Source organism: Lentinus tigrinus (genome assembly GCF_003813185.1).
Source record: "Lentinus tigrinus ALCF2SS1-7 unplaced genomic scaffold L226scaffold_2, whole genome shotgun sequence".
Classification (NCBI taxonomy): domain Eukaryota; kingdom Fungi; phylum Basidiomycota; class Agaricomycetes; order Polyporales; family Polyporaceae; genus Lentinus; species Lentinus tigrinus.
This window is the reverse complement of record NW_027137911.1, coordinates 129,488-153,859: the sequence shown is the minus strand read 5'-3', so window position 1 is coordinate 153,859 and position 24,372 is coordinate 129,488. Positions and strand designations below refer to the sequence as shown.

At 57.2% G+C, this 24,372-nt stretch overlaps 9 protein-coding genes across 9 annotated transcripts; all 9 read left to right on the top strand.

The window, feature by feature from the left end:
• Positions 1-55: 55 nt before the first annotated feature.
• On the top strand, positions 56-1,814 carry L226DRAFT_565510 (uncharacterized protein; the record flags this gene model as incomplete). Its single annotated transcript, XM_067683807.1, has 3 exons — positions 56-713; positions 770-1,307; positions 1,355-1,814. 3 exons carry the CDS (start codon positions 56-58, stop codon positions 1,812-1,814), a joined length of 1,656 nt encoding a protein of 551 aa, XP_067541233.1.
• Positions 1,815-2,002: 188 nt separating this feature from the next.
• Positions 2,003-3,110, top strand: L226DRAFT_116513 (uncharacterized protein). The gene is made up of 4 exons (XM_067672174.1): positions 2,003-2,358; positions 2,413-2,547; positions 2,600-2,692; positions 2,767-3,110. The coding sequence occupies exons 1-4, from the start codon at positions 2,191-2,193 to the stop codon at positions 2,839-2,841; spliced, it is 471 nt and encodes a 156-aa protein (XP_067541232.1). The 5' UTR covers positions 2,003-2,190; the 3' UTR covers positions 2,842-3,110.
• A 52-nt stretch (positions 3,111-3,162) lies between these two features.
• L226DRAFT_116530 (uncharacterized protein) lies at positions 3,163-4,824 on the top strand. The gene is made up of 6 exons (XM_067672175.1): positions 3,163-3,273; positions 3,344-3,936; positions 3,999-4,196; positions 4,253-4,465; positions 4,515-4,601; positions 4,657-4,824. The coding sequence occupies exons 2-6, from the start codon at positions 3,379-3,381 to the stop codon at positions 4,747-4,749; spliced, it is 1,149 nt and encodes a 382-aa protein (XP_067541231.1). The 5' UTR covers positions 3,163-3,273; positions 3,344-3,378; the 3' UTR covers positions 4,750-4,824.
• Positions 4,825-4,980: 156 nt separating this feature from the next.
• L226DRAFT_529122 (uncharacterized protein) lies at positions 4,981-6,119 on the top strand. The gene is made up of 3 exons (XM_067679533.1): positions 4,981-5,402; positions 5,464-5,685; positions 5,738-6,119. Exons 1-3 carry the CDS (start codon positions 4,988-4,990, stop codon positions 6,055-6,057), a joined length of 957 nt encoding a protein of 318 aa, XP_067541230.1. The 5' UTR covers positions 4,981-4,987; the 3' UTR covers positions 6,058-6,119.
• A 100-nt stretch (positions 6,120-6,219) lies between these two features.
• On the top strand, positions 6,220-10,087 carry L226DRAFT_529121 (uncharacterized protein). The gene is made up of 11 exons (XM_067679532.1): positions 6,220-6,297; positions 6,388-6,662; positions 6,721-6,801; positions 7,100-7,374; positions 7,431-7,901; positions 7,952-8,092; positions 8,148-8,552; positions 8,613-8,889; positions 8,942-9,038; positions 9,091-9,241; positions 9,294-10,087. Exons 2-11 carry the CDS (start codon positions 6,413-6,415, stop codon positions 9,825-9,827), a joined length of 2,682 nt encoding a protein of 893 aa, XP_067541229.1. The 5' UTR covers positions 6,220-6,297; positions 6,388-6,412; the 3' UTR covers positions 9,828-10,087.
• Positions 10,088-10,522: 435 nt separating this feature from the next.
• On the top strand, positions 10,523-15,090 carry L226DRAFT_116202 (uncharacterized protein). The gene is made up of 6 exons (XM_067672171.1): positions 10,523-11,586; positions 11,640-13,647; positions 13,705-13,829; positions 13,880-14,519; positions 14,580-14,642; positions 14,697-15,090. The coding sequence occupies exons 1-6, from the start codon at positions 10,672-10,674 to the stop codon at positions 14,915-14,917; spliced, it is 3,972 nt and encodes a 1,323-aa protein (XP_067541228.1). The 5' UTR covers positions 10,523-10,671; the 3' UTR covers positions 14,918-15,090.
• A 1,455-nt stretch (positions 15,091-16,545) lies between these two features.
• L226DRAFT_498253 (uncharacterized protein) lies at positions 16,546-20,728 on the top strand. The gene is made up of 12 exons (XM_067677656.1): positions 16,546-17,146; positions 17,206-17,232; positions 17,290-17,436; positions 17,504-17,722; positions 17,774-17,833; positions 17,934-17,960; positions 18,011-18,336; positions 18,387-18,495; positions 18,547-19,337; positions 19,402-19,552; positions 19,623-19,981; positions 20,075-20,728. Exons 1-12 carry the CDS (start codon positions 16,642-16,644, stop codon positions 20,276-20,278), a joined length of 2,925 nt encoding a protein of 974 aa, XP_067541227.1. The 5' UTR covers positions 16,546-16,641; the 3' UTR covers positions 20,279-20,728.
• A 29-nt stretch (positions 20,729-20,757) lies between these two features.
• Positions 20,758-21,612, top strand: L226DRAFT_116437 (uncharacterized protein). The gene is made up of 2 exons (XM_067672172.1): positions 20,758-21,384; positions 21,444-21,612. The coding sequence occupies exon 1, from the start codon at positions 20,826-20,828 to the stop codon at positions 21,291-21,293; it is 468 nt and encodes a 155-aa protein (XP_067541226.1). The 5' UTR covers positions 20,758-20,825; the 3' UTR covers positions 21,294-21,384; positions 21,444-21,612.
• A 169-nt stretch (positions 21,613-21,781) lies between these two features.
• L226DRAFT_585208 (FAD-binding domain-containing protein) lies at positions 21,782-23,527 on the top strand (the record flags this gene model as incomplete). Its single annotated transcript, XM_067685573.1, has 7 exons — positions 21,782-22,181; positions 22,204-22,207; positions 22,297-22,366; positions 22,434-22,712; positions 22,774-22,852; positions 22,916-23,308; positions 23,370-23,527. The coding sequence occupies 7 exons, from the start codon at positions 21,782-21,784 to the stop codon at positions 23,525-23,527; spliced, it is 1,383 nt and encodes a 460-aa protein (XP_067541225.1).
• Positions 23,528-24,372: the final 845 nt, after the last annotated feature.

Here is a 24,372-nt window from a genome sequence, read left to right as displayed (position 1 = left end):
GACGGCGTCTTCGTCTTCGTCATCCTGCACGCTTTCGATATCGACGCGGCCTGGTATGCCTCTGTCCGTTGGCGGCGCGCAGCTCCCTATCTCCGCTTATTTCTCGGGCGCCGGGCAGTCGAGCAAACACACTAGCAAGACAGGTTCACCCAAAGTCTCGCCAAAGGGCAGGGGCTCTCCAGGCCGCGACCAAGACGCGGGGCCACCGAAGAAGAAACGGAAGCAGAAGGAGAACCTGACTCCGCAGACCACCTTGAAGGATGTTGAAAGCAGACCAGACGAGGGTGCAGGCAGCTCACGTCTACGACACAGCCCGCGACAAAGGCGGAACTCTGATCTCAAGACGAGTACTCGGGACCCGAAGAACCATGGAGGAGAGGAGCCCGTAATCATACTCAATGATACGGCACCAGATGAACAGGACATAATTGACCTCACTTCTACCGAGCTTGATAACGTGCTCCGGCTCGAGACGACGGATACGCGTCGCCTTCAGACTCCACCAATTACACCTCAACACAGTGGGCAACATCGTCGAGGCGCACTTGCAGTTGACTCTCTCCCTTCTCCACCGTTAACCGCACCCGATGCGAGGCGGTTGACTCAGTTGCGTCGCGACGAAGAAAGGCATGTCGAGGAAATGCTAGAAGAGCTCGATGATGTCCAGGACGACGGGGTTATTCCTGCCCCATCCACGAAGCAGGTCGAGAAAGGTTCGTTGTCGCATTCGTGAATCATTGAATAGCGTAGCTCTGACAGCCATGTCCAGATCTTCGCGCCTCCACCCATGGTGACCGCGACAATGTGGATGGAACGCTGGGTTTAGCGTCGCGTCCCCGGGAGAGTAGCTTGGCTCTCATGCCCCCTCCTGATCGGTCACCAAACGAAGCATCAGCATCCACATCGCATTGGCCTCTCCCTGATCCCGTTCAAAGACCCCCTTCCACGTCTTCAGACAAATGGGTACCCTCCTCTCAGACCCAGGAACTATCCATTCCCGCCTATCACGAATTTCACCACGATCCGCCGTCCGAATCAAGGCTGTGTGCCCCATCTGTCGGAGAAACGCAAGTGGTACCCAGCTCGCAAATGGATGAGATAGAGCTGCAGATGCCTCCTACCTCCGCTGGTACCCCGGATTCGGAAGCGCATTCAGCCCGTCTGCAAGTCGGCACTCCATCCTTGGAGCACGGTATATCGATTGGTCCGCCTTCTCCTGAAGTCATCGAGAGTTCCCAGCAGATGGAAGCAGAGATAGACGCTGCCTGGGCCGAGACCGTCGCAGCACGGTATGCCGCGATTGGATGGTACGTATTGACTTTGGCTCTTTGACACCATGCTGACGATGATGTAGGTCCAAGGAGGTTGATGGTGAGGCTGAGCATCGAACTCCGTCTCCATCTCCTCGTGGGACACAGTCACAGGGTTATGATGCGCAGGACGAGTTCTCTTCGCAAGAAAGCAACTCTCAGCCGTTGTCATATGAGATTCGCACGTCCCCTCTACGTGTACCCTCCCAGATGACAGAGTCGTCGGCGTCATACGATTCCCAGTCGACCGTCAGCACTCCTCCCCAGTTGCGCCGCTTTCGCAGTATGTTCGAAGGGCGGGACGAGCGCGGCAACGAACTGCCGTCTCGGAATACCTCTGACAGGCGTCGCTCTCCTCACATCCCCTCTCATCATTCATCGGAAGACTCCTACTCTTATAGTTCCTCCCTCTCGGAGACGCAGCCAACGCCCGTCAGGAACTTCATGGCTATGTTCGACACCCAGAGGGATGCGGAGCCTTCTCAGGATCCAGACGTGTGGTAGTCAGTATCCAATGACTGCTGTGTTGATTGCTCTTTCTGTAGTGCGTTTTATGTCTTGCTCATCTGACTTGATTCTTCCAACCTCTTGCGTACGCCCATGATGTCACTATTGTGTGTGACGCGTTCTGACGCGGTCATGTGAGCGATGTCACTCATCCTCGGATGTCCATGGGCAGACGTCCTCATGGTGGCGATTGGCTGACTGCCCGCGTCAGGCTGTCTCAGCTCGGAAGCGAGGAGTCTGACAGTCTGCAGTTGGAACGTCATAACATACGCTGTCAGCCACAAACGGCCTAGATAAAGGTGGATCGTCCTGTTAGCCTCATTTCCTGCACGACTTGTCTCTAAACTATCACACACTATCCCCACACCGTATCATGTCGTCATTTTCTTCCACCTCATCACTCCGTTCCGTTATATCGGATCGCGGGGCTCACAAGCTAGAGAAGGTCCTCACCCAGGAGGCGAAGGCTGACCAGAAGGCCATTGACCATGCCATGAAGGAGGTCAAGGCGGCGGAGAAGGCATTGAAGAAGTGTGCCAAGGTGCGCGTCGACCGCTATATCTGAGACACTCTTCCTTCTTAAACGGCACGCCAGACATCCGAGAAGGCGCAGAAGAACGTTTTGAAGCAGAAGGAGAAGGAAACCTCCGCTGCGAAGGCGCTCAACAAGGCCACGCACGAACACGCTGACATGCTCGACAAGGAGGCTAAGGCTCAGCAGAAGCTCTCGGTAAGTGGCGCCTTCGACTATCGCTCGTGCACACAAGCTGACCCGAGAACAGAGCAAACGCCAGCACGAGAGTGAGGCAGACCAGATATCCCGCCAGATGCAGTCCAACCTCGACGATTGCCAGCACACTCTGGAGGCCAACGCGGTAAGCGTACTCTTGCCGTTATTTACACCATATGCGCGTGCAAATGTTTGCTCACCATTGCCTCGTGTCTGCAGCAGGAACGCCAAGAGAGACTTGCGCAGATCCAAGCGCAATTCGCCGGGGCACTGGCATCCGCTGCGCGGTTTTAGTTGCTGTATGCTGGTGCACAGGACCACACAGGGTGTTCGTGTCCGGTTGGCGGGATTGGCGGAGTGCTTGTTTCTCGTGTTGGCGATGTCTCTGAGGGCTGTCTTTCTCTGCAAGGAACACTTCGACTTGGATGATGCGAACAGTTGTAACACACAGACAGTCACATTGACTTGAACGGTGCGAGTCCTAGAGAAGCTAGCTCTAGTAGCTGACTGTCATGTCTCCGCGAGCACGTGAAGAAGCAGTACTACCGCGATGGGCATGAACTCGTGCCGTTCACGCGTCGGCACGCGTCCACTCCACAGAAGAGCAGTCTGTGCCATTGAGTGGTCCCCGGCGACCCCAGCCCAAACAACAATACTCTTATCTCAACCACCATCTTACCTGCACAGAGCCACGGATCGACCACACCCGCATACATGGATTCATTCGTATGTGCGTTTTGACGAAGATTACGAGGCTTCCGAGAGGCTTGTCTCCCTGACGAAGGGGGCGTTTCAGATTCCGCCCTGGAAGCCACGGACGACGATGCCTTGATGGAGACACACAAAGGCTTGCTCGCTTCGCTGCGACAGTCGCTCTCCAAGTCTTCCGTCGGTTCACTCTTGGCGAGCTACCGAGCCTCTATCCAGAAAGACGTACAAGAAACCTTCGGCGAACCCATTGACGATGTCGAGGACGGCTCATATTCTCTTATCCACAACGCGCACGATAGCTCCGCTTCCTCGTGTCGGGCTCGCCCAGTTTCCATGGCTGGAGTCAAGCAAACCGTCGTCAAGATCGCTACTCGCGGACGTGCACGCGCGTCTTCTCTTGCTAGCTCGTCGATATCCGCTTTCTCTCGCATTTCCTCGGCGGACGAACCTGCAATGGCGAGAGTCAGCTCTGCAGACCCCCCATCGAGGGAAGATGGTACGCCCCCGCTCACTCCGGAGTCGACTTTCTCGTCTCTCGGGGACTCTCCCCAGACGCAATACCCCGCCCTGTATGGCGGCTTCGAGCCGACTCCACCCTCATTTACGGATGACGTGGACGAGCTCTACAGGAGATCGCGCCCGGAGGTCCGTAGAGGCAAGAGACCGCAGTACATACAGGTCAGTGAGAGCGCATATAGTCAACTCTCCGATGGATGACGGATATCCTGACCGCCTGACAGAGCTTCACGAACGTGCCTCTGCGCAGATTCGACCAGTCTTCGAGACCTATCACGCCTTCTAGCAACATCAGCACCCCACTCGCACTGGACGACAATGTGGAGGAGTGGCTCGGCTTAGAGTACGCTTTGGAAGTCAGCAAGGCCGACTTCCAACCACAACCAATCGAGGTGGACTGTGGCGAAGGAGAGTACTCCAAGGTACGTGGAGGCGCTACTTCCACAGTCTTGGTGGAACTTCATACTTTGCGGGCCAGAGTCGGGAGTCTTGGGCTGCCATTCACTACGGCAGCCTTGATCCCGGTATTGAAGAATGGGCCTTTCAGCAGTGGCAGCGCTGGCATGATCAGCTCGAAGAACAAGACGCGAGGAGACGAGCACAGAGGACTATGGACTTCTTGACGGTCTCGACGCATCGCTCGTGGTTGTACTTGCAAGAGCGAAAGCTCCGAGACTGGATCAATTTAACGGTGAGTTTCGATGAATTAACCAACATCTTTGCGTACTAACTTAATGCAGAAGCAGTTCTCTGTGGACGATGCTGAACAAATGGAACTTCTCGACTCAGCCGAGAAACAGCTCACCCACATCGAAGAGTACCTGCAGGTAAGCAACAACGCGCGCGTGAACGCATATCATGAACTCAACAACATAATTCTAGGCCGAATACGATACCGTGATGGACCGACACGACAAGGCGTCACTCTTGAAGCGTTCATGTTCGCTTTCCTGCATATACGACCCTGAACGGTGAGGCTTGCGAGGCCGTCAGTAGCGTCTTGAAGCTTCGAATTAGTACTATACATGTACCGCGCAGCATCTCAGATGACAGCTGTAACAAGCATGTTCTTGTTCGAACTGATGCCTGACGAAGGCGGAGGAGAAACCGTATTCGAGGGCGGAGTCCAAGAACAAACGCTCATGCTAGACGGAAAGAGATTTTGAATGCACAGCCACTAATGGAGAACGCCTTGCCTTCCGCCGCCTTCGATATGTCAGTCACAGACCCTCGCTTCGCTGCATTCGCGGACTCAGACTACGCAGATGAGCCCAATAGTGGTCCTTCAGGCTCTCGTTCCCACGACGACGACGGTTATGCAGAAGATCAGGGCAGCGAAGTCAAGTCCGACGCTGGATACCGCACTGGGGTGGAGGACGAAGACGATGAACCCAATTCAGATGAGGAAGGGAACGTAGGAAGAGGCATGGATCCTGGTGGCTTTGCAGGTCCATCGGAGAAGACGGTCAAACCATTGACTCCGGAAGCCCTTGCGGCTTTCAAAGCGGCACAGGAGAAGGCTGGGGTCATCTACATCTCGCGAATACCTCCCGGTATGCGCCCCACAAAGGTGCGGCATCTCATGGGTGCGTACGGAGAGGTGGGGAGAGTATACTTGCAGCAGGAAGGTGCGTTCATGACGCTGGCTGCTGACGTGGTTGTGTGCTTACGCATGTGTATGTCGTGCAGATGCGAAACGGGCGTACCTCCGTCGGAAGTACACGTCGACGAAGAAAGCGCACTATACGGAAGGATGGATCGAATTCAAAGACAAGCGCGTTGCGCGTTCTGTCGCTGAGATGTTGAATGCGCAACCTATTGGCGGCAAGAAGGGATCGAGGTGGAGAGACGATGTGTGGACTATGAAGTACTTGCCAAAGTTCAAGTGGAACATGTTGACAGAGCAGATCGGTGAGCTGCGCATTGGCATTCTTCCTATTTGCAACTCACAGGAGTTCTGCAGCGCATGAAGCCGCTGTGCACACCGCGCAGCTCCGTGTCGAACTCTCTCAGTCGAGGAAGGAGCAGAGGGAGTACCTCAAGAACGTCGAGCTTGCGCGCGTCTTAGATAAGCGGGCCGAGCGGAAACGCAAGACTTCTGGAGATGGCGACACGAAGGATGCAGACGATGCGCCGAGACCGCAGAAGGTGCTACGCAAGGTCAAAGATGACGCTCCTACGACGGCGCCGTCATCAAAGGAAAAGCTGAAGAAGGCCAAGCCCGCCGATCCCCGGCCAGGCGCAGAGGCGCAGCTGAACTCTGTACTGGGTAGCATATTTTAGGGATGTATGTTCGTAGCTGGATGGTCTGCGCGCGAATACATGCAGCACATTCGTGTACTTGTCGGCCTTACTTTGATCTTATCTTATCTCGCCACTTTAGTTCACTTCAAGCGGAGCCCGAAAGCTGGGCGTAAGCCGTGACGAAATGGCGCCCGTGTGTTAGACAGCGCGAACACACTGAGCAACGCCTCAGCGAGCAGCGAGAACACGGTGCTCGTCGTTGTGACGCGATCTCAAGAGGTCTGTGCTTCCACAATGCTCGCCTCTCTCTCTTACAGCTATACATGATCAGTCTTCGCTCAACTCCTTCTCTTTTCTCTCCTTCTTCAGCTTTCGCTTTCATCCCTCGCTGAACATGTCGTCTTGGAACTCTGCTTATCCTCCTCCTCCTCCTCCTCCTCCTCGTGGCCGGTCGCGTTCTCGTTCTCCATACCGAGGCTCCCTTCCTCCGCGTTCGTCATACCCGGAGGGGGGCTATCCCCAGGACCCATACCGGGCTGATTGGGATGCGTACGACAGGGATAGGGCGTGGGCTAATTACGAGAGGGAGAGAGCTGCCTACGACTACGGGCGGCGTGGGAGAAGCCGAAGCCCTCCGGACGAAAGTACGTGTTCCCGCGTTATGTTGTTGTATTTGACCGTTGAGGTGTCGTGGCATTGTAGCTGGGCGCAAGCGCCGACGTTCAATATCGCCTTGGGAGCGGGATCGTTACGAGCCCAGACCTCGGTACAACGATGACTATGGTGTGTTTATCCCCCTACTTCTCTCTCTGTCAGTCGCTATAGCAGGATACGGGTCTCATGATCAGTGGCCCTGGTCCTGTCCCCGTAGTCCAGTATGCTTGATGCACTGTATGCGCGGTGTGTTCACCTTCTTGGATCCGCACACGCGTCATGAGTCGCAGACACATGTGATTGTGGCGAGGTGACCCTTGCTGCCCGGTTCGACGAGCAAATTAACTGCGGTCATGAGTGACCTTCCTCTGTCGCCCGATAGCTACCTCAATAGATTTCCAAGCCTTTTACTGATCCCTCCTCATAGACGCGCACTCCCGAGGCTACGGTTATGATCGTGGACCGTACCCGCCACCGCCATACAGTTCGGGGCGTAGGGGACCACCGGATCCTCATACGTTCGATTATCCTGCTACTCTGAAGCAATATGCGGAATGGTTCCGTTACTACTATCCACAGCAAGCCATGGAAGAGGACAATGCAGATAAGGCCGCCGAGATCGAGGCAGGCGACGGCAGCAAGCCTCGTAATGGAATCCGTAGTCGCTGGGAGAAGTATAAAAAGGAATTCGCGGCACAACAGGCGCGTCTCACATGCTCATATTGAATGTTTAAAGTCGTCCTGACACCTGTGTGCAGCTTCAGCGCATGTTCGATCACCACCGCAAGTCGCCGTGGTTCGCCGAGAAGTACGATCCAGCCCCCGAGTTCCAGGCTATGCGCACGCGTGTGAGGAAGAGTGGCTGGAAGGGGAGGATGGACGCATTCATCATGGACCTCGAGTCTGGCAAGTTCGATCCAGACCTGAGCGAGCCTGTACCAGAACCTACGAAGGAGAATGTCAACGGCGACTCCGCAGCGACCAATGGTGCAGGCGGTGAGACCAATCCCACGGCCGAAGAGACCAAGCCCTCTGTCGGTGGCGATGAGGACATGCAATTCAATGTTGAGGCTGAGGACGAGGCGGGTGGAGACGACACGAACCGCAATGCGTCGGATAAGAACAAGCGCGGCGCGAACCGCGGCGAGGAGATTGCTGTACCACCCGAAGGCAACCAGGTCATGATTCGAACCATCCCTCCTGACATTGGTCGTGCGAAACTAGAAGAAGTAAGCGCCAGTATTGTCTTTTGCTGAGCTTGAGCTAACAGATATTGAAGTCCATAAGCAAGCTTCCCGGCTTTATCTACCTTGCGCTTGGCGACCCCTTGCAGAAGCGTAACTATTACCGCGCTGGATGGATCAAGTTCCGCGACGAGACAGACATGCCGACCATTATGGCCGAACTGTCTGAGAAGAAGGTAGGGAGCTTGTGGTCACTGTAGTGCTGCTGGTGCTGACTCGCGCACGCATCAGATCGAGGGCTTCAAGCTGCATGTCGCGCACATCACGAAACCATTCGTGACACGTGTCCGCCACACCCCCGAGGTCGCATCGAAGCCTGACCGACTGGTTAAGGACCTCGAGAACGCGAAGAAGCTTGCTGCTATCCTCGAGGAGGAGTACATGAACCTTCGGAAGGCGAAGATCGATGAGAAGCCTCAGAACGGCAATGCGTCCGATACCGCCAACGGCGAACAAACAGACGCGCTGAACGAAGACAGTGCGATGCGGGACGCAACCGCCGAGGCTGAGGACGATCCGGAGCCCAGGGAGATGGGGAGCGAAGCAGTTGAGAGGCGTATCGAGAAGGTCATGGCTGACCTTCAAGAGCAGGGCGCAGTGGATACCAGCGACGAGAAGGCCTTGGAAGCGAAGAGGGTGAAGTGAATGTCTTTTGTCCTCTGTTCCCCCTTGCTAACCTCTCCTTTCCATATGTAGACGGTGATTGCTTTGGATCTGTATCTGGCCTACCTTCGAGGCGCTTTCAACACGTGCTACTACTGCGCTGTCGTAACAGACCATCTAGAGGAATTGCAGCGGAAGTGTATAAAGCACATTAGGAAGCCTATGTCCAAGATGTTGCTTCAAGAGGTTCAGGCTGCGGAAGCGCAGAAGGTTGAGAGCGACGTGAAGGTCGAGGAGTCTGTGGAGGCTACGCCAAAGGAGAAGGACTCAAGTGCGAAGGACAAAGAGAACCGCGATTGGAAGCGCAACGGTACGTTCGTGAGGGGACTCATCGTGAACTTCAGGACTCACTCCAGCTACAGATGAGCGGTGGCTTGAGTGGCTCGACGCGAAGGTCGCTTTGCTCATCGACCGCAACGGGGTCGATCCTCGAGACTACGGTGGCAAGAGCTATGCAGAGTGCGTTAAGCGCGTGTCTTTTCGCATGTTGCAACATACTGACCTTGAGTAGGGAACTCTCGCGAGCTTGCGAACAGTACATCAAGCAAGAGGACGAGGGCAAGTTCCGGTGCAAGAATTGCCAGAAGCTCTTCAAGGCGACGTCGTTTGTTGAGAAGCACATCGCGAACAAGCATCCCGAACTCGTCAAACACCTGGAGGAGGTGCGATTGCCTACCCTCGCGCTTCTACGTCTAACTCACGCTATGGGTGCAGATACCTTACTTCAATAACTTCGCACTGGATCCTCACCGGATTCAGCCGTTCACACATCCTCCACAGACCATTGGCTCCAGTCAACCGCCTCCTCCGCAAGCCTATGGACTCCAGGCGTCTGCTTATCCCGCAGACTTTGCCCGTCCTCCTCCGTACCAAGCGTATGGCGGTTATCCACCATACCCCGGATACTGGGATCCCTATGCATACCAATACGGCGGCGCGTACCCTCCCCCCCCACGTCAGGACGGCCCTGTCGCTCGTCGACTTAGCGACCGAATCGGCGGAGTTGCTCCTGGACTTGAGCAACCATCTGAAGTCCCCCCCATTCCTGCTTCTGCTGGGTTGCCTGCCAAACCCGCGGTCGCTCTTGAATCAGGACCGATACCGCGGCGTGGTCGGGCCGGTGCTGGAGGTCCCGCGGGCCTGCCACCTCCCGATGCGAAGGAAGATCCCAGAGCGCAGGCTGGTAAGAGGGTCAGCTACGTGGACGTCGACCGTGTGGCGGAGGGCGATGTGGAGTTGAATTACTAGCTCCTTGTAGTGTGTATGTACATTTGCGTTTGCTAGCTCTCTAGGTCATAAGTTCAGGTCTCTTCGTTACTCTATTGGACACGCTCCCGACTCTAGCTCCGTTTCTCCATTTGACTTCTTCGTGTCTCGACCAAGACGTTTCCACGTGAACTTCTTTGTGCGATCGCTGTGTGAAGATGCATGTTCCGTAGCGACCTCGCCGACGTGTAGCGCAGAACGTTTTGGCACCACGCAATAAATCTCACCGTTCTTTGTTGGACAGTGGCCGCGCGAAGGCTGGATGGGTAATATGTGTGGCGAGCTGGTGGTAAATGTTCAACGTTAACGTTCAGGTCCGCCTTCGCGAAGTCGCGGCGGTGGGATGCATGTTCGTTCTGCATCCGGCGCAATCTCCGTGCACACGATGCTTCTGCGCGTGGACAGGGCCGGGGACGGAAGGCAATTGTGAGCTGAATGGGAAGCTCGAGTCCCGCTGCACCCAGGTCGCGATGCCTGAGGCTCGACCGCCCTCTGGCTGGATGAATTCGCTGTTCCTGAGTACGTGAATTCGAATCTCGCAGGTGCCAGTGCTAGTGCGGCGACGTTGTTGTCCCTTGTTTGTGACGCGCACTTCCCCACTCCAGTGGCCGCTCCAGAACGTGCGAGCGACCGCGGACAGGTCTCCCTCCTCTCACCTCTGCAGGCCTCCGCTATAATCTGCGCGGCCTCCTCGCCATCGCCCCCGCTGGCCTCGTAGCCGACTCCCCCCTCTTCTCTTCTGCTGGGCTTTGTCGCTTGACGGTTGTCTCTCTCCTTCCCCTCAGGAGCTTGCTGGACGGCCCTGCCTTTCTCCTACTCATACACCATGTCTGGGGCGAGGCTACCGTCCGTCCGCCTTCCGGCAATAGTCGCAGGTCAAGCGGGAGACGAGGAGGGCGCGGACGCCGTCGTCGTCGAGTTACCGCCTTCCAGCCGTTTCGGGATCGCATGGCCTGCGGAGCCTCCACCGCCTATTCCTGCTCCCGCAGAGCGACCCGCTGGTGTCTCACTCAGCTCATCCGAGGGCGAGACGGATATATCAGAGGAGGAGACCAGTGCCCAGGCGAAGCGGCGCCCTCGTGCGGAGGAATACGAGGAGTCCGAATTCGTCACCCCGACAAACCATATGAACTCTGACATGGATCCTATGGACCAGGTAGGACCGTCTACCTCAGCGCCGCGCATCTCTAGGGCGTTCTCCATGCCGCTCCCCTCCCAACTCGGTCCCTTCCAGAACCCCAGGAGGGTTGCCTCCTCGGACGCGTCTCCCATGGCAGGACCCTCTGAGGAGCCCGTTCACCTGCAGGAGCTCTCGCTGGAGCTGGCAGACTCTGTCCAGATGGTGATACAGACTCTCCTGCAGTTGTCGCCACCCCAGGTCCTCGATCCCGCCAAGGAACAATTCTCCGCGTGCTCTCTGTCAATTCCTACCCCCTCCATCTCCGCTATGTTCACATCCATGAAGAATCTCAATTACATGTCTGCCAATATGGCTACGTTCTGCGTTGACACCCCTGTCTCTTCCGCTTCTTCGGCCGTCCCTGGACGATCTAGGGCCCAATCAGGAACAAGCACATACGTTGACTTTGACGTGGGTGAGATGCTGCAGAGCGTCGGCGATGTTCTTAGCGGCGTAGCGTCCCAGGCAGGCGTGGATCTGGTGCTTTTCCACGACGACCTCGGCATGCGACACGTTGCGGTGAAGGGTGACGAGAGTGGCCTGTCGTATACCTTGTCCCATGTGAGTACCTGCGAGTCTGGTACAAACGCGACGGCGTGTTCATTTAGGCTTAGATCCTCCGTCAAATCATATCGGTCGCAAACCAAGGAGATAGTATTGAGATCGGCCTCTTGATTGAGAGCGCGAAAGCACCTCCCCGTAGCGCGTCCCCGATTGCTCCTTCCAGATCCAGTTCTCCTATCCTCGACCCGGATGGTCCGCTCCGTTGCACATTCCATATTGCGCACCGGTTCGGAATGCAAGAACCTCCAAGTGTGGCGTCTTCTACCGTGGATTCCGAAGATCTGAGCTCGGAGCCCGACCCATCCCCATCACCACCCTCTCGTAACCAACCTTCCTTCAAGACTCTGATACTACGCCGACTCCTTCAGCATGTCGGCGCGCACTTAGAAACTGAGGTCGAGCCGAGTGGCGCCCTCGTTGGACGTTGCTGTGTCCTCTCCATCACTCTGGACCGTGGTGCCGCTTCTGTGGTTGACCCCACAGTGAATCTCTCCCCGGAAGACGCAGCGTATCTGGGTTATCCGGCTGATCTACGTATAGCTCATGAGCCGACTCTCGAGCAGCTGACTCAGTTCGCGGAGTCGCTAAAAGGACGCAAAGTCACCCTTGTTGCTCACTCCAAGGGATCATTCGCACAACATCTTACGAGCTATCTCACTGCCTGGGGTCTCGATGTTAGTCACGTCTCCACGGAGCCGGATTCCGAAAGTGCGCCTGAATCTAGCGCGAAGAGTACCGGCGGAGAGTCCTCCGCTTCTTCGTCTCGTGAAGGTGCACCGACTACCCCCACTCCTGACGCGATCCCACCGGTGCCTGCTCCTGGTCAGCAAACGGCCCTAGAGCCATTCATCCTCATTGACGATGATGTTTCCGAGTTACGAGCAAGACTGCAGAAGATTCGCGCCGAGCAGGCGTACCCTCTCCATCTGCATACTCGAAAGCGTCCCTCGTTAGCGAATGCTCACAGACCACGCTCATCACCTCAGGTTGCGCGTGTCATGGGCCTTACCGCTCAACCCGTACAGGTTACTCAGCAGGTCGTGATAGTACACTACACGTCCCTCGCTAACTTCAAGTTGGTGAAGGATGCGATCCAATCCATGATGACTCCTGGGAACTCCTGGACACGGTTACCCGAAGTCATTGTCGTTCCCAAACCCGCCGGTCCCCGTCGGATCCTCACCACTCTGCACACCGCCGTAACCAAGCCCATCGTCGACCCCTTCTTCGCACCCATTGCGACGTCGCCTGTTAGCCCGAGCTTCCATCCGATGTCACCTCTCTTCACCACCACCACTGTGCAACGGTCTCCGGGCGGACGTTCCACGGGCAGCCTTCGCGCGACTTCCGACCGTTCCACACGGTCACCGAAGGAGGGCTTGGAGACTGCTGGCCTCGCTCCTTCCTCTCCCTTGGGCATGACGGACAACATGGAGTACTTCTCGGACGCCGCTTCGAAGCTTGGAACGTCACCATCCTCGGGTCTCGTCATTCAAAGTCCCGATGGACAGCCGGCGGGCATCTTCTTCCATCCGAAATCGAAAGGAGGCAAGAGCGGCCCTCATACCGAGCGACCGTATACAGGCACTGAACATCCAGTCATGCGTCCTCGAGGCAACTCGCATCGTCGCACATCTGATGCCGACGACCAGAGGCGTATATTGCCTCGCAGTCCCCGTCCGCCGCAAGGACTAGATGGCGGAACAGTGGTGTATGAAGTGGGTACCCCGCCGCCACCGACAAAGGGTAAGGCGCGTCAGCCTTCAATATCGGAGACGCTCTCGGACGAGCCGGATTCTCTTCGTGCTACTGCGACCGAGACTATCACCCCTGCCAACGCTCCGAAGTTAGCTCGGAGAACTAGCGCAGACCCGCGGGCCAGTCCACCACTCTCTCCGCAGAACCGACAGCCTGGTGGGGGCGGTCTGAGCCGTCGACCGACTGCCAAGCGACCGACGCCTGAGAGTTCAGCTTCCGCTCCTGCTGCAATCCCCAAGAAAGGTACCCGCGGCACGGATAACACCATCGTGCCACCAATCAGCGTGCTCATCGTGGACGGTAAGCTCCCAGAGGCTGCTTTCTCTGCCTAACGCCACTTAACCTTCCTCTTTCCAGATAACCCCATCAACCAAACGATCTTATCGACATTTATGAAGAAGAAAAAGATCAAGTACGATGTGGCGAAGAACGGTGACGAAGCGGTCCAAAAGTGGCGTTCGGGCGGGTTCCATCTCATCCTGGTAGGTGTACATTGTGTCCGGCTCCCACCCCTTTCTGACGAGATTCGGAGCAGATGGACATCCAGATGCCTGTCATGGACGGTATACAGGCGACGAAGGAGATCCGGAAGCTGGAGAAATCGAACGGCGTGGGAGGCTTTCCGACTACCCCTCAGTCGGATGGTCAGCAGACGCCTTCGGAGGCGTCCACCTCAGATACCCGGTCCGCATCGACGCCCTCGTATCGGTCCTCAGTCATCATCGTCGCTCTAACAGCATCTTCGCTGCAGAGCGACCGTGTGGCCGCGCTCGCTGCTGGGTGCAATGACTTCCTCACAAAGCCCGTCTCACTGCACTGGCTGAACAACAAGATCATCGAGTGGGGCTCGATCAAGGCTTTGCAGATGTGGGCAGACATCCGTCCGGAGGTCGTGAGGAGTATCACCACCGGGCAGGCGGCGCAGGCCAGGGACGTGGCAAGCAAGCTGCATGTGCCAGAGGGACGGGTCACCCCCAGCGTATCACACAGTCGGGAATCATCGCAAACGCGGAAATCCGTCTCCTTGGACGCTGCCATGGCGGCCGCGACTTCGCTCACGAAGGTTGAGAGGGCGGCTCAACCGAGTCCGCCGTCTGACAGCTCGTCCGCTTCTGCGTCCTCGGCACTTGCACAAAGCGGCGCTTCTGCGACGCAGTATGTGGAGAGCACGGGTAAGTCTTCAACGTAGGGTTCGGTTGAGATGAGAGTCTGATGCGTAGGATTTTCTTCAGCACCCGTTCGTCGTATCGACACCATTCCAGAGGCCTCGTCGTCTGGCACGTTGCTAGAATCTTGTACGTTTTGGGTAACATCATAGCTACGGTCATATGCTAATGTTAGACGTGCAGTTTCACCAGACGCAGGAGTGTACCCTGTACCGGAGCCTTCGGCAACAACAGAAGACCCTCCCTCTAAGAACACGTCGGAAGCACCAGCGGAGGACGATACAGCGGCGACAATGGTCCCTGACGATCCGCCGAAGGAGACGAAGGACCGTCCCGCAGAGGCCGATGGCTCTTCGACAGCTCTGGACAAGAATGGACGGCCCCCACCGCCTGATCCGCACTGACGGTGCGGGGCGACCTTTGGGTTGTTTGCATGGCTTGCACTCCCATTTGTGATACCTTTCCTACCAAAGGTCGCCGGGTATCTTCGCAAATTCTTCTGATGTTGCCTTATCCCCTTGTGCCCCGATGGACTGGACGGTTGCGTCCGCGGGCCTTGTGTTCTGCTGGGTGTGATATCCTTGTTCCTCTTTTTTTCTTTTCTGTCGGGGTTTCTACGTCATCGCTCGGAGAGGCTCGTTTTGGGTTATATCGGTGGTTGTCTGGGCATTTGTGTTCACGACGTATTGGCTGCTAGCATCATCCTCATCGCTCCTGGTCCGCATTCTCTCATATACCTCGCATCCCATTATGCTTCTGTGTATCCGGCAATATTCACGACTTGCTACGCGTGCCTGCCCCTTCTCCCATATTAGTCAGGTCCCGAAACCGCTATGCTTTGCCTGTAACATTCCCGTCTCCGATCCGCGCCCGCCTTCCCCGCCACAATTGCTCGCTACTCGTACTTGACTTCCCTTCTAGGCTTGCCCCTCTCCTCGTGCCCGTCCGTTTGCCATGATCCCCTTTTCACGCAGCGGGTTGCTCGTTCCACTGTTACCGATATGCTGTATCATACGGAGTCGCTTACTAGCATATTCACGCCTACTTAGAGACATATATCCATACACGACGATATATCATTATCCATTCCATGCATCGGAAATACCCTACCTAGCAACAGATGTACAAACACGGGGTGCTGGCCACGAAATATACGTGCTAGGTGGTGCCGACGTCTGTCCGCGGGCTGCGAGGTGGGAAGGACGGTGTGTGGGGCGAGGATGGACCTGGAAGGGAAAGAGAACTTGAGGACGAGTTCTAAGTTGGCTTCTGGGTGGGCGGGAATGGCAGGCAGAATGGCAAGCGGAGATCAGGCGAGGGGTGCGCGGGTGCTGAGTCATGTGGCTGACGGAGGGGGACACTGCTCGCGGGAATCGAAGCGTGGGGTTGCCGTCGGCAGGCCGGCACGTCGCGTGGTTATCGCGGCCGGGGTCGCGTGGGCGGGGAGGGGAGCGCAGAAGATCCATCGTCCTTCCTATCGCGGCCGTCAGCTCTGATGACAGGCCCGGACGCGCTTGGCGATGCACACGCTCGCAGCCCCAGCGCGCGCACGCTGGGAGAATCCGCGAGCTATTGCAGGCCTCCGCGCGCAATGGGGGGCTGGGCATCGTCCTTCGCGGGATGATGGACAGGCCTGCGAGAGCGTGCGATTCTGAGGCGGGGTGCGTGCGAGGTGAACGAGGGGCCGGAAATGGGGACTGGGGGCGCGCGCTGCGGGTGGGGTGGCGGGGGACGAGGGTGTCGCTGGGCGGGCGGCTGCGAACGTTCGCGGATGCAAGTTGTCGCGGGGCGGGCGCGGGCGCGGGGGTGGAGATGGAGGAGGCCTCAGCCTAGGGGCAGGGCGCAGCGGCGGGGATAGGTCGCAGGTTCGCGGAGGGAGAGGACGGGCGTCTAGGCGGAGATCTAATCTGATCTGGGCGACAAAGGGGCTCGCGTGTTGTGATGGGCCTGCTATTCGTGGCTGGACAATCTGGCGGAGTCGTGGTCGGACCCGGCTGATGAGCACACCATGTCCTGAATCCCAATCCAATCCCTCTCCTTCTCGTCGTCCCGCGACCTTCCTTCCCCTCCTCCTCCCTCCTACGCCCTCCCCGCCCCCGCCCCCGACGCGGCGTCCCCATCGCCCTCCATGAACCACCTCCACGACGCGCACGTCCACAACAAGCGCACCTCCATCAACGAGCTCCTCAACCCCGTCGGCGCGACCAGCTCCTCCTCCCTCCAGCCACCCCACTACAACAACCAGCAGCTCCCCAGTCTCTCCGCCGCCCTCCAGTATGCCCACCCCAGTCATGCGCAGCCCCCAGCGCAGTACCCACCGCACCCCCAGTCCCAGATGAATGCTGGGGCACAATTCAGTCTCCGCGCCGCGAGCTGGGAGGCCAAGCAGCAGGACGAACTTGCCTCCAGGCGATCAGAATCCGACAATGGCCCGTCTCGCTATCCTCCCCCGTCCTCCATGGCCCCCCACCCCATGTATGCGGACACCTATCCCAGACACCCCCGCCCAGCCGACGAGGCGCCCTCCCATTACAGCATGGATGCGGCCCAATCATGGTCCTCTTCTCACGAAGCACCCAACGCGAATTATCCTCCGCCGATGATGCCCCAGGTCTATTCGGATGAGCGGTCAGGTAAGTCTCCCTCTCATCGACCTCACGGATCTCCCCGCCAACCCTCGTACATTCCCCAGCCCCATCAGCCGAACCCATGTCGAGAAGTGAGTTGATCCCCGGTTTCGTCTGTTTTCCCGGCCAAACCATCCTCCTCCTTCCAGCCTACGCGCCTTCCCAACAACATCCACCTCCACCGCCACATCCACACTCCCAGTACGCGCCCGACATTGTTCATCCGCCACACTCCCAGCACCAGCCATACGTTCCGAATACCGCGTATCTCCCATATGCGTACGCGCACCAACCACGTAATGGTTTCATCTATCATTTCGCGCGTGCATTCCGTTCTAATCCACTCTTCTTTTCGCCTTCCAGCGCGCGGGCCCCCACAGGCTATGCCGATGCCTTCACAAAGGACTGGGCCAACCTCGCCGCAAGGCTACTATCAGCCACAAATGGCATATGCGGCAATACCGATCTCAGCCCCGCCACCGCCTATGATGACGCAGAAGAGGGTGTCCGAGCCTGCAGAGGAGCAGTCGGAACCAAAGGCCAAAAAGGCGAGGGCCACCAAGTCCAAGTCTGAGAGCTCTGGTTTGTCTCCACCGTAACTCCCCCGCAGCGTCGTATGTTCATTTTCGATAGCATCGTCCCGGAGAGGGAGTACGAAGAAGCGCAATGACGGCGCCCAAGGAGCGCAGAATGGTAAGCCTTCGCTTCTTAGTCCCATGAGGCATCGTGCCGCCGCTTCTCTCTCTTCTAGCGCAAATGATGACCGTTACTCACGTGTTGTTCGTCCTTGAAGGTAAAGACAAGGCCGTTGGAGCGAGTGGTAAATATACCCCTTACGTGTAATCGTGGTCATCGCTCATGCTTCAGCAGCTCCAGCCTTCGGTGCCATGAGGATAGTTGCGGAGGAGGGTGCGAGCAACCCAGACACCGCCGGACCATTGCAGCCGGAGCTCCAATTCGCACGGTGCATGTCTAACCGCTACCGTTCGGAAGAATTCCCTCGTTGCGTATCGTGTACGCGCCGTTGGGCTGGGGATACCTGCAGGTTCCAGGGCATCCGCTTCTTCCTGAAGAACCAGAACAGAGACATCGTGGGCATCAGCTTCGTGGAAAGCCAAAAGCCAGATGCGCCCACCATGAACTTCCCGAACAAGTGGAACATCAACCTGGAGCTCGAGCATATTCTACGCGTCAAGGTTGGTTGCATTCCAGGTTCGTGCATGTTCGCCTGCTGAGGGGCTTGTAGCGCACGGTGGCCGAGGCGCTCCTGCCCATCCTCAGGCAAGAGATGCAACACCTGAACCTGCCCGAAATAATTCGTCGTCCGCGCGAGAGCGAAGTGCGTGCCACTTGCGGTGAGTCTCACGAAATGCTTCCGTACATGCGAGGCTCATGCCCCGGTTCAGACACGTGCATGACTTCCATCTTCTCCAGCAGCTGGATGTGTCGCCTCTGTGGTCGTGAGGCCTGTGCGGAGTGCTTCGAGCAGGTCAGGGAGCTAACTACCGACAGGGTTGGTGCACCGGAGGCCGAAATCGCCGCTCTCCAGGCACGCCGAGAGAAGCATGCTCACATCAACCCTTTCTTCCTCTCGTGCACCCGGCGAAACGAGCACCAAGCGAAGGACTTCTCGCCCATGTCCCGTTTCTGCAAAGCCGAGCTTACCCAAGCACTCGATGAAATGGAGGCCCTGCTCAAACGATCAGGCGGAGATGCTGCATCGTCCGAGGAGGTGATTGAAACACCAACGATCAAGTCCTCGCCGAAAATGTCGAGGGACTTGTGGGGCAGTACCAGTCCAGGCTCCTCGTCATCCGCCTCGGGGACCGAAGGTATCAAAACCGCGAGCGTTCCAGATCCATCGTCTTTTGCAAGTGTTTCGGCATCCTCGGCAACGCCGGGCCCCGCATCTGGTGGCACTCAGATTCCCTCGCACGACACCGTTGCATTCGCGGACGCCGACCTCACTGACGAGAAGTTCAGGCGCGTTTGGGAGAAGGGCGTGCCGCTCGTGGTGAATGGAGTTCTTTCGAAGTTCCACATCCAGTGGACCCCGGAGTACTTCAGTTCCAAGTACGGTACGCAGAGCTGCCTAATCCTCGAGTGCCAGACAGAGCAGAACAAACGCGTTACGGTCGCCGAGTTCTTTGCCCTGTTCGGCAAGTATGAGGGCAGGCGCGATTGCTGGAAGTTGAAGGTTAGTGTTCCGCTTCTTCGCACCGCGAACCTACCGCTAATTTCCCGGATCAAATTTTATGCAGGACTGGCCCCCCTCTACCGATTTCAAGACTGCGTTCCCTGAACTCTTTGACGACTTCAGCCGTGCGACTCCCGTTCCCAACTACGTGCGTCGCGATGGCGTGCTCAACATCGCCTCACACTTCCCCAGCAACGCGATCGCGCCCGACCTCGGTGAGCCGCCTAACCCGCGAGGGGTCCGCAATCATTCATTGCTGCTGACACGCTCTCGGCTTCCATCCAGGCCCGAAGATGTACAACGCCATGGCGTCGTTCGAGAGCCAGGGCAGCAAGGGATCGACTAGGCTGCATATGGACATGGCTGACGCTATCAACATCATGACCTATGCTTCGCCCACTCCGGATGGTCGTCCCGGATGTGCTGCTTGGGACATCTTTAAGGCTGAAGACACGCCCAAACTGCGCAAATTCCTGCGCAAGAAGTTCAAGGGCCAATACCAGCACGACCCGATCCATTCGCAGCAGTTCTACCTCGACTCGACGCTCAGGCAGGAGCTGCACAAGGATTACGGCGTCATCAGCCACCGCATCTACCAGAAACCCGGCGAGGCCGTCTTCATTCCCGCCGGCTGCGCGCATCAGGTGTGTTTTCATTTTGCTGTCGGCTGGTTGGGGGGCTGGGTGGGAGAGAGTTTGTCGTAATGGCGCTGACGTCGCTTGCTTGTTGCGCCACAGGTTTGCAACCTCGCGGACTGCATCAAGGTTGCGTGCGACTTTGTTAGCCCGGAGAACATCGGGCGATGCGAAATCCTGACGCGCGAGTTCCGCGAGCAGAACCAGTCGATGGCGTGGAAGGAGGACGTCCTCCAGCTGCGCACGATGATGTGGTTCGCTTGGCTCTCGTGTGCCCGTCAGGAGAAGGATATCTTGGAAGGGTAAGCCTGCCCGCTAGTCGTCCTTTGTGCTTTCCGTTGTTGTCGTTGGAACTTTAATTCCGCCCTGCCTGCTGCCTCTCTTCCACATCGCCTATCATGCACGTACTATCGCTCCGCGAGTTGGGTCGAGTCTCCTTGTTGCCGTGCTTCCACCTTGCTTTGTACTGTCCCCTGTCTATCTGATGTGCTGCGCCATCGCGTCTCCTCTCCCACTGACTAGTCTCTCTGTTGCACGTCCGCCGTTATGATAATACACTCCGTTTTCCTGTAACTCGTAGTACTCTGCGTCCTGTCCATCGTCTGTAAATCACATGTGTTGAGGCTATGTATATGTTATGTTCTTGTGTCTACGTAGTGAGGTGTTCATTCCCATTATAGTAGTCGTCGTTGTCGGATAGTACAACGTATCAAGGAGGCTGCATTGTTGCCGTTGTCCCTCTCTTGCCACCCACCGTCTGCTATGAATTTCAGTGATATCCTGGCGACAAGACCCTTGCAATTGCGACGTAGGCGTCCGTAGGACGGCCAAGATATTTAGCCGGTACAAATGAATGACGTGTTTGGCATATCAGACATCCATCCGATCCGGCGTTGTATTCAAGGCCAACCTCGACAGCGCACCCCCGACGGGACGATCATGCTCGTACCGCATGTCCCGCAGATGGGACGATAACACGGAAGCCTTGCCCGCTAGCGCTGCGCGAAGGCTGACGCTACATAGAACGAGCCCACGGCCGCCAGGTCCCGGGAAGACGGCGGACGGGTGGGTGCCACTCCGTGCGCATGTTGCAAGTCCACACATGCAGCCAGGGCAGGGGAGTGCACGATTGCGTCAAGATCTGCGATTCGGGGAACATGCGGGGAAAATAGCGCAGCAGCAGGCTTGCCTCGAGGAGGGTGCGTTGGAGCTCCGACTTGGACCCCAGCGCCGGTGCGCTGGAGACTCGATCGACCGTAGTACGTGCCGGCAGGGGGCCTGTGGGCCTAGCTCCTGCCTCCTGCATGCACCCCAGAGCTGACCATCTGGCGCTGTCTTGTCGATGGCCCAGAACCTCCAAGTACGGTAGGGATCCTGCAGCTCGAGCTAGTATGAATGTGTTCAGAAGCGAGGTAAGGTTTCACCACTAAGTTCGTATGGGCGCTGAAATGTACTCTCTTCCTTCTTGCAGTCACATGCACGCGTGCCAGAGAGGGAGCGAGCCTTCCTCACGTCTGCGAATGGGCTGATCTCTCGCCGTGGATGCAGTTCATGACAGCGCGGTAATGCGTATCATACCGCAGACTCAGGTCGTCGATCTACCAGTGGGGTCAGTCGTGCAGCCGCGCGATTCAGAGATGAAGAGCTTGTCGGATGTCTTCGAACCCCGCCATTATTGGGAATTGTAGTACGCAGATTCGACCATACTGATACGGCGAATGGCAAGACTCTGACCTACTATAACGTGTCCTTCCTTGTGTAGGTGGTCTTTAAGCCTGGCCGGTCGCAGCTCCTCCCCTCTGAGCAGCCATGTCCAGTTTCGACGCATTCAAGGCCTCCTTCAAAGGTGATATACTAACACCATCCGACACAGGATACGACATAGCGATCACTCGCTGGGCAAAGAACGCTGAACGCAAAGCCGCCGTCGTTGCATTCGTCAAGGATGCCGAGGACGTCTCACTGGCCATCAACTATGCCAAGGAGGCGAAGTTGCCCATCGCTATCAAAGGCGGAGGACACAATGTGGCTAGTGCTTCCTCCAGTGAGGGCGGCCTCGTAATCGACTTGTCTCGATACCTCAACGGCGTCACTGTCGACCCCGAAAAGCAGCTCGGATACGTAGGCGGAGGCGCCACCTGGGAGACGGTTGACAAGGCTGCCATCCAGCATGGTCTAGCTACCGTTGGCGGCACAGTCAATCATGTGGGTTCATTTCCTTCCTCTATAAGCGACGTGATGCTAACTCCTCCTCGCAGACCGGCGTGGGCGGGTGGGTTTAGTCATTGGCAATGCTCATGTACGATGCACTGACGAACAAGCAGTCTTGCCCTTGGGGGTGGTTACGGATGGCTCAGTGGTACACACGGTCTGGTCGTCGACAACATTGTGCAGGTTTGCTGTCATCTACACGTCCGTCGCAACTGTCCAGTACTCACGTTATTCATCCTTCCGACTCTAGGCAACAGTTGTCACCGCTGATGGGAACATTCGCACTGCCAATGAGTCGGAGAATCCCGACCTCTTCTGGGGCATCCGGGGTGCAGGGTCGAACTTCGGTGTAGTCACGGAGTTTGTCTTGAAGTTGCACCCGCAGCGCCGCACTGTATACTGTGGGACGGTCGTCTACTCGCCAGATCAACTCGAACCCCTCCTTGACGTTACCCGGGAGTGGCAGAATAAGGAGTCCCTCGAGAAGGAGGCAATGATGCAAGCGTTCACTCGCGGACCAAACCATCAGGTGAACCTACCACGCACTTACGATGTTACGCTCGGAGCATCCGCTCACGTCTGACCGGCAGCCGTGCATCGTAGTCTTCCTCTTCTACAACGGCTCAGAAGAAGAGGGACGAGCAAACTTCAAGGCGTTCCTTGATCTCCGTACGTCAATAGTCCCTCTGCCGCGTCTCCCGCTCGTACTGATGATTTCTAACCGCACCGCAGAGCCTATCGCTGACATGGCCGAAGAACGGCCCTATGAGCTTCTCAACGCGCTGCAGAACGACGTTGTCCGCCCAGGGCAGAATGCGTATATGAAAGGGTGCTTCATGCCCGACTCCTTCCCGCGCACCCTTCTCCCGCGCGTTTTTGAGCGCGTCGTCGAGCTCTCTGCGCCCGAGGCGTATACCGTCATCCTCCTTCTCGAGTATTTTCCGCTTGCGCGGGTCAACGCCGTCCCGAACGATGCGACCGCATATCGCCGCGGGCTCCGGCCGAATGTGCTGTGCCTCGTGTTTGCTAAGGAGGATAGCCAGGAGGCCTCCAAGTACTCCAGGGACGTCGCGCACGAGCTGACGAGCATGATGGATGCCGAAAATGTCGGCTACGGTAACTACAGTAAGTTCCCACCTGTTGGTAAGGACCGAATCCATCACGCTGACTTGGCACATGCGAACAGGTCCGGATAGTGACGCGCTTTCGACGAACGGCACTGTCCGTGCGAACAAAGCTGAGGCAAACTTCGGTAGTAACTATAAGCGGCTGCAGCAGATCAAGAAAATGTACGACCCGGAGCTCGTCTTCAAGAAGTGGTTCGTCATCACGCCCGCGACGTGAACACCGTACCGCAGATGTCGCGGGTGGTTGAACCTCTCGAATCAGGAAAAGCTGTCATTACCATCTTAGTTAATCGTACAAAAGAACGTTGTCATTGCTTATGCAAGCAATGGGAGAAATGTGCCCATGGGCAGAAGACCCACCGGAGGCGGCTGGAAGAGAATTCGGCCTTAGTGAGAGTGAGAGGTTTTGCACAAATCCAATGCAGACAAAAGAAGGGGGAGCCTCGAGCTTACACTCCGAGTTCCGACTTCGCTCCGGAGCCAGTAGCTTGCGTGCTGGGCAGCCCAGCTCCAGCACACATGCCAGCGGTGACATGCACTTGACGTCGAGCGAATCAGAACGAGTGATCACTGCTGCAGGCTAGAATCATCAGACATGGAAGGAGAACTGCGGGTCGGGTTGAGGTCGGACTCATGTAATTGGGTTTAGAAGTGATGAAACTTCATGAGCCGCGCACGTCGCCCACATTAACTGCGCCGCCCCACGCTCGGGGACCATTGCCCCCGGCGGGCCTTCTCTTCCCTCCCGCTAAAATCCTGTGGAGGAAGGAGGCCTTCTACCGGTCTGTGAATGGGCAGATTGCCCGTCATGTGGAGGGCGCGGGAGTCGTCCCGCGGAAGCTCGTGCAGGGTCAAGACACCCCTTCTGGAACTCTGACAAGGTTTCTCCAACACGTCCAACACGGCATGTGGCCACAAGCTTTCATCTTGAAATGACACAACGTGGGTGAAGGGACCTGAGAATGTGGGGCGGTGGTGAGGTTAGCACAGGGTCCACCTGCGGGTGTGTCGCATAGCCGAGACATACCTGGGCATGGGATCATTCTCCAGGCTCTGGCGGGA